General features: G+C 44.0%; 1 protein-coding gene across 1 annotated transcript in view; it reads left to right on the forward strand.

The window, feature by feature from the left end:
- The window catches only part of MUSK (muscle associated receptor tyrosine kinase), a 743,472-nt gene that overhangs the window by 471,328 nt on the left and 259,659 nt on the right, over positions 1-12,485 (forward strand). The window contains exon 6 of the mRNA XM_085641353.1: positions 3,535-3,659. Coding sequence (XP_085497479.1) covers positions 3,535-3,659 — 125 coding nt within the window. The remainder of the gene's footprint in view (positions 1-3,534; positions 3,660-12,485) is intronic.

The following is a 12,485-nucleotide window of genomic DNA, read 5'->3' on the forward strand; positions in this document are numbered from 1 at the left end:
CTTCCCGTCCCATTCCTGAACAGCGCAGTGAAAAAAATTAATAAAACGAATTTCGTTGCGCACGCTGCATCGCATTTGGCGATGCAGCGCGCGCAACGAAATTCGTTTTATTAAATTTTTTCGTAACTTACCTGAAATCGTCAGTTTGCCGCATTTTGCAACCCCCCACCCTGCCCCTCCTCTGCGCCACGTCACCGCCCCGGTAAAACGCCCTACACGGGCCGTCACTGGAACAGCGAGCAGCTAGTCTGCTCCCCAGAAACCTAAAACCTAGCAGAGCTTTCAGTACTTCCCCCAATATGGTGCCACCAATCCAGAGAGGATAAAGGGGGAACTCAGAGTAATGAATATTACCAGTGAGTAACCGGGCATTACATCATGCCTGGAGAGCGTTGTAGGGGAAGGGAAATCATTTAAAGGGAGTAATTTTCTCTCTTGATTGTCCTTCTCTTTTTGAAATTCAGGACCAGCAACATCGTCGTGGTGTCACCAGAGCTTTAAGTAGAAGCTTTTTCAATATTATAAACAAGCCACAGTTGCTGCTTATTTATCTTATGCAACTAAAAACCATTGGCAAAGCCAATAGTCCTGACTTGTTGTATGTATGATGTTACTTGTTGTATCATATATCTGGAGGCAATGACAGAAACAGCAAAATACAAGTTGGGCGGCACACTATGCTAAGCACTGATTTTTAGCTTATGTGTTTTTAAGCCACGCCCTTAATTACATTGGCCACGCCCCTTTAAGATACCCTCCAGTTTTTTTCATCCCACTTAAAGCCCTGCATGGGTGCTAGCAAGGACTCCCCCCCCTATATACAGAGGTTGGGGTAGTAAAATACAGCATTGCCAGGGTTCAAGGGACTCCTCAGGGTTCTGGACTTCCATTGCCACTGCGCCTACTGCACCAACCTCCTGCACCAATTCTAGCTACACCCCTGGTCTTAAGGGCTAGCAGCTGCTATCAGTGGTTTGCCTTGTGATGGCCCGGCCACTGTCTTTAATGCCTCAGCATAAAGGGTCATAAAAGTAACAACAGGAAGTAAACCAACTTTGAAAGGCCTCTTTACTTTGTGTGCTTTGTGTCCATTACTGCTCATGGACCCTCAGATTGTAATAGGAGGCTGTGGATTGGCAAAATATTGGGGATGGGGGTGGGGAGGGTTAACCCTGTCATGTCTTCTGGAGTGTAGGAATGTGCAACTCTACTTCCACCACACTAGCAAACGTGTGAATTGACCGTCATGTAGTGAACGTAGTAAATATGTTATGTGCAAATATTTCAAGTTGTGTTTCTGGCATTGTTCCGTCCATCGTTCCGATTAGGCCCTAATTACGAGTGTTCCCAATGGTGCCGGTAACAGCAGATATTGCCTATCACAATGACACGTTTTTTACTTTCACCAAGAGTTTTCAGCTTCTGATGACAGTGCAGTTGAAAATGAGGACTTACCAGGGGAATCAGACTTAGAACTAACAAGGTCCCTGGTAAACCTCGATTTTTTTAGTGGACCGTCAGGGTTCAAGTCCTAGTGTGCTGGGTTTTTTCCACACCCGGGGTTACTAGTACCCGTCCCCGGTAAACCTAATTCCAGGTTTGGGAAATTCTGTCCAATTTCCCAGGCCACTCCTAAAGATGGCCTAAGTGCTTATGGCTGTCTGCTCAGAGGAGCAGGGTTTGCCCTGTGGCAGCAGGCCTCCATCAGGATAAAAATGCTGCCACTGCTGAAAGTGAATATATTGCCAATGTAAATGAGGACAGATTCAGGAGACGCTTCCAGTTTTAAACTGACTTATTTAGAAGAGTTCCCGCCCTGTAAACTGTTGACATGTCAGGTGCAGGTCAACTGTGGGCTAAAACTGTTTGGCCCCAGGAAGCAGACGTGGCTGAGAGAATGACGGCAGCATCTCACTTGGGTTATGGTTACAGAGCAACCCTTGCTGAAATGTGAGCACAGGGAGGAAGGCATTTTAATTTAGAATATAATCCAAGAACTCTATGATTGGTAAAATAGCTCAGCAAATGTAGCCCTTTTTTACTGAGATTTGTATCTGATCTGCTGATTAGTTTTAAATCCTGATTTAGGTCTCATTATGAGTTAGGAAGGTATATGCTTGGAGACACCAGGAGGCCAGAATGAAAGACTGGTCTGTATCTCTTCACATGTATCTTTTTGTTACAAATTAAACCTTGTGCAATGGGGAATAACTGCATTGATCCGGGTTTACCTGGCAGAATTACAAAATGAATTTCCGAGTATATGGGGTTTGATGGGCACGTTTACCACCCTCTGGAGCAGGTGTGCATCGCAGCTAGTGTGGAGCAGAGGAGGGAGTGTGTGGGGTGGGGAGTAGGGATATTGGCTTTCAGGGGCTGCATTCCATGCTCCCCCTGTGCCGGGGTAGAGGATCAGCAGGGATCCGGGACCACCCCATGTCCATTGTGATTTTACCAGCCAGAATCTCCTGCTGTAAACTCGGTTCCATGTTTGGAATCTTAGCAAATCCTGGTGCGGGAACACTGACCCCTTTATAACTGAGAGGTGCGGAATTCCACTGGGGAATGCTGCCCTGCTCTTTTTCTAATTGACCTCGGTGTTTAGGCCAATCAAATATAAAACTTGTATATGCCGGCAATTTAGTCCAATCTATTTTGTTGAATGCTTTTTCTTGGTTTTTTGTACTAAGTGTTGTGGACTTAAATTTTTTTTTTTGTTAAAAGTGTTTATCTAGCAAAACAATGTGAAAAAGGAGTTTGAGTGGATGTACGATCAAAAGTGAAGAGTGGTGTGTAGTGAGAGTTTGACAGTGTTCGTGTCTTTGATCGAGTGAATGGTTTGTTGAGAGTGTGCACAAGTGAAGTTGGATGGAAAGTGAAGCAGTCTTTTTTCAGAGTGTGAGGGGGAAAAGGGTGGCTTGTTTTAAATGTTTAAAAAACTTTTTGATAAAAATGTAACGATGTCGACAATGTTTTGTGTTGTTGTTAAAATTCTAATGTAAATTGTGCAAAAGTTAGGATTAAATCCAACGGAAACAGTGGTTGTTGTGTCATTGGTTTTGTTTCAATGCGCTATAAATAGAGTTTGAAGGCAGTAGCAGCACTGGCGTTTTTCTTTGTTATTTGACTTTTTCTAATAAGGGCATAACTTGAATCAGCCTTCACCCAATGAAATGAGAACCAATTTAATTAGGTGCTAACAATTGTATATATAAACGTTCCATTTAAAGTGCTTTCAGTGAACGTGAGCAATATATATATATATATATATTTTATGAGGTTAATTATATACAGTCATAAAGCAGAATAACATGATTCATACAGGGTGTTTGGGTCTCCTCTATAATCCAACGAAAGGCAAATTAAATATAGAATGAATCCAGTCTTCATTTCATTGAAAGTTTTCCTCTCCCTGTTGTGTAGTTGCCATAAACTAACGCCTACGGAAACGGCTGCAATGCCCTATAGACTCGTCCTCTCCCCTTAGTCTCCAGCTCGTTCTTTGCCATGACGCTTCCTTGTGCTTTCCCACAGCTGTTGCCAGAATCCTGAAGCCTCCGGAGTCGCAGAATGTCACCTTTGGGACGGAAGTGATTCTACAGTGCACGGCCACCGGCATACCAGTCCCGCACATCAGATGGTTCGAGAGTGGGAAGGCGGTGAGTGCACTTTTCCTCATTGTTATCTGTTGCTCTGAATCTTTGCAGATGAAATGCAAGCTTGTATTTTTACTGTTCCTTTTGCATTCCCTGTGAGTGATTGCTAAATTGCTCCCTCCAGTCCAGGGGAAAAGCTGTCTGTAATTTGTCTGTCCATCTCCTCCAGAACCCACCATTTATGGGCCTCATTCAGAGTGCCACGGTAATCACAACCGGGAATTTCTAACCCTCGTATGAATTATTTATAAAACATAATATTTTCACTCAGACTACGTCTGCTGGAAGCAGCTGAAATCTGCAGGTAAAATACCAGGTAAAAAATGCAGGAATAAGCATAGTGGGGAATCGGGAGTAGCCCCCCCCCCCCCCCTCCACCCTTCCTAAAGGGTAACTAATGGCCCAGTATCAGTAACTCCATGTGGATGTCAGTGTTAGAAAATGGGTTTTTAGTTGGCAGAGGTATGAGCCCTGTCCAAGTAGGGACAGCAATCCTAGGAAGCAGCTAGATAAACACTGAAACATAACCTGTGATCACCCTCAGGTAGTTAAGCACAGAGCAGTACAGCTTGTCTAAAGAGGCAATGTGTAAAGTATTTGTGCAACACACATACACAGTAACACGATGAAAACACCAGAAAAAGCCTCCTCTCTAGTGTACAAAATAGACAATTTTATGAGTAACTCAAAACCAAAACGACAAAAATCCAATAAGTAGAACTGGAGTAATGAAATTTTAAAGATTAAATAAAAATCGGGTGCTTAGAGTCAAATAGCGCTTAGGGGTTACATCAGTGACGGCCCGTGTAGGGCGTTTTACCGGGGCGGTGACGTGGCGCAGAGGAGGGGCAGGGTGGGGGGTTGCAAAATGCGGCAAACGGCCGATTTAAGGTAAGTTACGAAAAAAATTAATAAAACGAATTTCGTTGCGCGCGCTGCATCGCATTTGGCGATGCAGCATGCGCAAAGATATTCGTTTTATTAATTTGTTTCGTAACTTACCTGTACTCGCCTGTATGCTGCATTTTGCAACCCCCCACCCTGCCCCTCCTCTGCGCCACGTCACCGCCCCGGTAAAACGCCCTACACGGGCCGTCACTGGGTTACATGAGATTGCGCTGGACCGGGGTGAATCCAAAGTTCAGGCCGACCGTAATGTGCAGCAGGTCGACTACAGGACTCACTCAGATATCGCTGAAAAAGTACCTTGGATGGAGCAAGTGTCGACGTCAAAGAACGCTGCGTTGGTTCAGATCCGTGATTGATGATGAAGAACCCCTTTACGATGCAGGCCCTGCATCTCTGTCAAACTGTGCCGTCTATCGTCATTAAGCCGCGCAGTTTGTCAAGGTGATGTCGTCGATCGGCGTCAAAGGGCACTGCGTCAGTTCTGATTGGCGCAAAGTCACCACTACTTCGATTATAATGGTTCTGGACAGAAGAAATAACCTTTAAGGGCCCACGACTGGATCAGCACCACTTGGCAGGAAAGGACCCCGCAACTGCCATTCCCTTACGGATCTGAGCCTGCGCTGACTTCTCCCCTTACTTTCGATGCCCGGCGAGGGATCGACTACACCCTGCTATTCCTCCTTCAAATTTTGGGGACTTTGCCTTCCCATTCAGGGGTAGGAGTAATCTCTGACTTTTCAGCTGGTTCGGTTTTGCATGCATTGCCCGGCATTTTGTTGTGAGGTATTTACCTCCATGACCTGGACCCTCCATATTGCAGCTGCAACTGACACTCGGACTGATCCTCACTGTTGGTCAACGCCTTCCTTCCAACACCACCTGAACACCTGGCTGAATGATGGCAAGAATTTCCTGCTCTGTATATGTAATACATAATTGTCCAAGCCTAATCGCTGTTAAAATGTAATCCAGAGTGAATCTGCAATTTGTATATATATATATATATATATATATATATATATATATATATTCACTGAAAAAACCATAGGTTTCACACATGTTATAGTTAGCGGAAATTTTACTGATAAAAAACCAATGAAATTCCCCCGTTATAGTTAGTGCAGGCAACTATAACTCACGCGACCGCAATCCTCTGCTGATGCTAATACTGTATTTAGACACTTATTTGCCCATGTCTTCTTCCATACATTTTTAGCTATACATATATTACAAATATTTTTTTTTCATAAAGACACATATGTCATCAGCAGAAGATTGCGGTCGCGTGAGTTATAGTTGCCTGCACTAACTATAACGGGGGAATTTCATTGGTTTTTTATCAGTAAAATTTCCGCTAACTATAACATGTGTGAAACCTATGGTTTTTTCAGTGAATTTGCAAGGTTTTTTAAATGCTAATTCCTAACTATAACGTGTGTGAAACCTATGGTTTTTTCAGTGAATTTGTACGGTTTTTTAAATGCTAAGTTACTTTACGCCATTCGTGGCGTGCGCGCCCACTTAACGCAGTTCGTTCCGTGCGCGCACGGTGCGCTTCGCGCACCGTGCGCGCACAGTGAGCACGCGGTGCGCTTCGCGCACCGCGCGCCCACTTTACGCAGTTAGTGCCGTGCACACACGGTGGGCACGCGGTGCGATGACAAAGCAAGAAAGCACGTCAACAAATCTGTTTCTGCTTTCCTCCGTGACTATGGTATGGGTGCCATTTACCACAACAACTTGCGTTATGACATGCAAGACATTTATAGAGGAGATGGTGTGCACTTCAATGATGAAGGGAACAGAGTCTTCCTTAGACTCTGCATCGGTACTTACTTGTAGGTACCACTAAAAAATCATTTCATAAACACAACGGCTCTTTTTAGAGCCCCCTAATATCTAAACACTTAAATCTGATTTTCATTTTTTTTTTTTTTTTTCCTACCGTACGCTTACCGTAAGCTTACCGTACGCGTACCCCGTGATTTTTTTTAAAATCAATAAATGTTTTCTTTGTACTTTTCTGTCCTTCTTTGACCCCCTTACAAATGTCAGGGGGTCTGTAACTCTCCTCATTGCCCCCTTTCCTTGTTTTCACTCTTTTTTTTCAGAGTGAAATACACAAAATGGCGGCCGCCGCTTCCTGGTTTCGGCCGATTCGAATGTTTACTAAGATCTAAGAGCCAATCAGAATCGCGCTCGCGCACGCCACCGTACGCTTACCGTAAGCGTACGGTAAGCGTACCGTAAGCGGGCTCAGATATATATATTGATTTAAAGGCTATTTTCTCAGAATCTACTGAACAGATTTACACCAAACCTACAAAAGGCACTTCCTTGACCTAGGGACTACCTCTCTGCCAAATTTTGAGTAATTCTGTTCAGCCGTTCGGGCTGTAGCTCGTTCTAAAGGTCCTATGGAAAAATGCATGGGAAAAACGCGTTTTGGGACCCCCCTTTTATCTCAGCCCCCGCTTGACGGATCCCCCCCGAGACTTTCAGGGTAGGAGCGGAGCGTAGCGCCCCACCTATTTTGAGAAATTCGCGAGGATTCGTCGACCGGCGCCAAAGTTATTCAAAATAGAATGTTGAGGTTTTCCTATGGAAACGTGGTCCTAACTATAACTACCTACTGGCGACCGCCAGTAGGTAATATATATATATATATATATATATATATATATATATATATGACTCTAACCACTAGTATATGTAGTAGACCATTGTACTTACTACCACTCCTTTGGGATTTTAGAGTTCATCTGTTTGTATCTCTTCCTTGAGTTACTTTACAACTTGTACATTTGCAATTTTTTTCTGTTTATATCTCTTATGTAACTCTTGTAATCCAAAATCCTTATGTAACGCAACTGGTTCTTTTGTAAAGCGGTCTGACACCTTTGGGTAATATTCGCGCTATATAAAATTGCATTACATAAAAAGAAATAAAATAAAATAAACAATTATCCAGTACAGGTACCATGGGCCACGAGGTAAGTAGCACCCAGATATCCAAGATGGCTGCCTGTGTTGCTTGGATATGAATTTACCTTAAAAAATGAATAGACAAAAGGAGTTTGGCAAAATAGGAACACGTTGGTTTAATTAAATGCAGCGGCCAGGAGCGTATCCACAGAGTAGCATTTGAAGAAAGTCTCTCGTACAGAAGTTTTGACCGAGCATTTATACTGTTCGTGAGGTACAATAAACCGATGTGTCGTCCTAAACCTAGTCATAAACAAGTACAACCATCTCATAAAGGAAACAATGGTGGCTCACGATCTCAGGTAGAGCTAGTGTGGGCCAAAGTGTATGTGTCCAGATGTCTGGCATGGGGAGCACGTGATCGCTAAGTGTGGTTTGCATGCTGTGTCCCAATTGGCTGATTTTTCAAAAATGTATGTGTCATTTATCTTTGTGGTATTTTGGGAACACGCACCTTAGTCCAAATGTGTTTTACTGGGACCAATTTCCTCGGACCTGTTTGTGGTTTGACTGCCTATCTGTGGGATCTAACAGGGTTTTCCCTGGGTGCACGTTTGTCTTTGGGCTAAGTGCAACCCCACCTGTGGCCTGTCAATTGGTAGGCTCGCGTTTGGGTCGCATGGTCTGTCTGACCATGTATCTCTGACTCGGTGTTGATGGGGAGGTCACCTTGAGGGAATCCGACAGCAATGACATGAGTTTGTGCAAATGTGTACGATTAACACAGCGGTCATTGATATTATTTTTACTGACATCCTCAGTATTATATGTACAGTTTATGGCCTACATTGACATTGTTTCTACTGGTATCAACATCGTTAGGCATGCATTGATTATGGCATACAATGACATTGTTTATAAATCTATCGACTTTTTTCAAGCAAGCATATTTTATGACATGCATCGACATTGCATTTGTTGGTATTGCCATGGTTGGGCCTGCATATATCATAGTGTGTAATGACATTGTAATCACAGATATTAACATTCCACCTGTAGTTGAATTTTCAACTACTTCATCCCCATCATATGTCATGACAGTTACATTATTCGAGACTGTGTGTGTTGCTGTAATGTCTGTTATCTTTTCCCTAGCTATTTGCATACTACCTAATTGGAGGACTGCATTTTTACAATAGGAAACACCCATTTGTAGGAAACCACATAACAGTAGTAAACCAACAAAAACCCAAAGTAGTGATTTGAATAGTTTGGACACCCACAGGCGGATCCAAGGAAAAATATCATGAAACCAGCCCTACTCAGGGGCACTTCCCTTCTTCATGTCAGCTTGTGGATGATGGAGTGCTTCGATGGAAAGAGTGAGAGTCCTGTTCTCGAGGTCAATTCCAGGGATATAAGTACAATAGGAAGCACCGATCTTGGCACACACCCCACCCTCCATCGCAGTCATCAAATCCAACACACATCTATGTTGCATCACCTTAGGGCAGATGGCTCTCAGTTTTTCCTTGATAGCATTTAGGGCGATCTCAGTGTCGTTAATCATTTTCAACATAACCCACATGGTTATTTGTAACCAGTGGTTGATCACCAGCATTTTCATGATGAAGAAGGGTATGGACCCTCCTGTGTTTATTTGAGTCTCTGGAAACAGTCTACATTTTTCCAGACTGTCCTTGTACTGAGCCCAGCCAAAATAATCAGCAGTTCTTCTTCTTCGTGCCTGATGTCACAGAGTTGTTTTCTTATGTAGCAGCTCTTGAGACAACTCAGACATATCTTCACCAGGAATGACCAACATTGGGGTGTGTTTGGTCAAGAGGGTGCAGAGGTCCCACCATCCAGCGATGAGGTGGGTGTAGGAAAGTTCACCACATTGCCAGGAAAATTCCATCAACGTGGAGGTGCCCCATTGTAAGTCTGGTTCATGAAGTTCTAGTTCACAGTTCTCGTTATAACCAGGCAGAATGATTCCTTTGCCTCTGAAACGCGAGCAATACAGTGTATGTTTCTGCTCAATTAGGGGCTGTCCTTTCCCTTCTAACCATCTGTACCTATTAATCTCAGTATCCTAGATTTCCTGGCATGGGCGTCTAAACTGATGTTTGACACCCTTCCATGAGACTCATTTCCTCCTAGCATGGTCAAGATGAGCAGCCCTACACTGGAATTCCATGTCTGGGGTCCATTTGTCATTAAACAAGGTGACCCCAAATATGTTAAGGGCAACCCTGGGACCGCAGACGGAGGTGGGAATGGACGCATTTGTACACTGGTGTGGTGATCGTACTACCTCAAAGAACCTCTTTTGTATGAAGTCCTGGGGCCAAATAGTGTCCTCTCCTATAGTGCCGCTTCTGCGCATTCTGCCTACCTCAGTTTCGATGTCGCTAGGTTCGATAAAAAGGTACAGTGCTGTGGAGCTCGTCTTGTAGCAGTTGATATTTACTATTGCTCTACATGTTACTACTCTATTGGGCTGAATCTTGGACCCGATCCTGCATAAGTATAGGTGTGTGGAAATATGGATTTTTATGATCAGTTATGTCCCCTATCTTGGACCCCAACGGTTTCATGTATAAATCACAAGTACATGTATGTTCCCTCCAGTTCCAGTTATGAAGACGCAAACACTTGTGCGTCCACCGTCAACATGTCCTCTTTCAGATCCGCCATGAATGGGCCGGATATTCTATTTCTAAGTATGAAAGGCCACCGGCTTTATATGGTTCATATATCCCATTTTTCAGTCCAGGCGAGTAGGCCCTGATTCTGTCATCAAGCCTTTTCCTGCCTTCTGCCTCTGAAAGCTCCAGTCTGAGCCTGCATCTGTGACCATGAACTTTGTCTCACTCCCTGCGCGGCTAACGGTGCCTGATCCAGCCCGTCGCCTGCCAAGAACTGTATTTCACCTTCAAGATTATCTCCTCCGTCCCTATCCAATGCATTCCTGTCTAGTAGTTTAAGTAAACATTCTTCCAGCTACCGAGCAAAGGGCCCGGCTTCTCTGTCTTTATGCAAGTAATTCATAGCCCTGTTACCATGGAATATTCCTACCCCCTCGCATATTGTGTAGACACTTAGACGCTTGTACACGCACTCACAGTCAATATAGTCAGTATAGAATAAGGTTCTACTCCGAGAGACCTTTCTTTTTGGATAACATAGTTCTTTAAACATAGGATGTTAGATATGATTTGGGATTAGGTTGACATAACCCCAGACTTTTGTCTCCACATGTAGAGCTAAATGTCAAGTCCCTTTCTCCCTCTAGCCCCACGTCAGTTACACGTCATGCTCGAGTTGAGCACAAGTAAGGCAAAGTTCCAGTACAATTCCAGCAGATCACGCAACCCCCTCCAGGTATCCACCCACACATGACAAATTACCCATTATCATCAAGTGGACGCCCACCTTCACGCCTACTTACACGCCCACATGCTCTTATCTCATTCTCTCTTGCTCTTTTGCTTACGTACAATTGAGAAATGTATATATACTGTACTCTGTGAATAATGTTTTGAGAATATTGAGAATACTTTTGAGCCCCTTTCCAGATCCAATTTTGGTGATGGAAATATTCTCCCTTTGACTCGAGTTATTGGAATAAATCCCTTTATGAACCTGATACCACAGACTCAGCCTCTTGCTTTATGCATGATCTTATTGATATTCTGAAATACATAGAGCGTAATATTTTATTTACCACATAATGGCGCCCGAACAGTTTAATCTCTTTCCCCACACGCCGGAGATGAAGGTCCAGTTTTGCCCCCTTCCATAGCCGTGATGGACTTCAAGCGCGCACGTCGCGGGTCTTCCCGCCAACTCCCTCAGGCCAACGAAGGGGACAGACTGCGACCAGGCATCCATACGAGGCGGTGAGGAACGCAGATTGTCCTACCCAGAGCCCACCTGCGAGAGAGCTGTGTCCGAGGTATACAGAGGCCCACCAGATTCCGAAGTTCCGAAGTATCCAGGTCACGAGTCGAGTCCAGTCCAGTCCAGTTTGGTCTAGTCCAGTTCAGTTCCGAGGCCTTCCGTTCCGAGCTACCCGGTGAGTACCATTGCCGGGGAGGCGTTCTGACGTGCACATAGGTTGTGCCGGTCAAGACGGGTTTGGGTACACAAATCCGGTCTGCACTGTTTCAGCAGTGTATCTGTACTGTTTAGCAGTATATCTAGTATGTCTAGTATATAATTCAGAATAATCTAGTTAGTATCGAGTATTATGCTAAGTGATTAGTTCCCTAATGATCATTGTTGTTCGTTAAATGTTAAATGTTAAATGTTTTAAATACGTTCTACATATTGTGGTGTGAATGACTGTTCATTATTGTGTTTATTGTATTAAGTGTGTTCAAGTAATGAGGTCTAAAAATGCCGCTCTTTTCAAAATTAAGACAGATCAAAACTAGAAAAGGGGTACTCGAAGAAGCTGTTCCCATTCCACCTAGGGACACTCCAGGGTACTTTATGTATCATAAGCATGGCCTAGATGTCGTATTATTTCTTGATTTATGGGTGGACTGCACCAAGGATTTACCAGAAAGTCAGAGGTGGCCCGCAGTTGGGACATGGGATGCAGATTGCATCATGAGAGTAGAAGAAGAATTATGGCGTAAAGAATAGCATAGACGCACAGAGTAAGCGCTCAGAAAAGAAGAGAAAAGTAGGGAGGATTCAGACCAAGCCCGAGAAAACGTGTTAGTTGAGGAAGGTATCCGAGTAAAAGCAGAACAAGTAGATAGACAACGAAACACTATTATGAAAGAGAAAATGTAGACCAGCTTGGAAGGATGCCATTGAGTTTTGGCGCAAGGAGTCGCATAGGAGGTCAGAGTAAGTGTTTCACGAAGCAGAGAGAAGTGGAGTAGGTAAAATGAGCGCAGGCTGACAGAGAAAGAAATACTGACGTTGCTGGTATTTATCCCGTCCTTTCAGAGGACCTAGCAAGAGTGGCCCCAG

This window comes from Triturus cristatus, chromosome 2_2 (genome assembly GCF_964204655.1).
Source record: "Triturus cristatus chromosome 2_2, aTriCri1.1, whole genome shotgun sequence".
Lineage (NCBI taxonomy): Eukaryota > Metazoa > Chordata > Amphibia > Caudata > Salamandridae > Triturus > Triturus cristatus.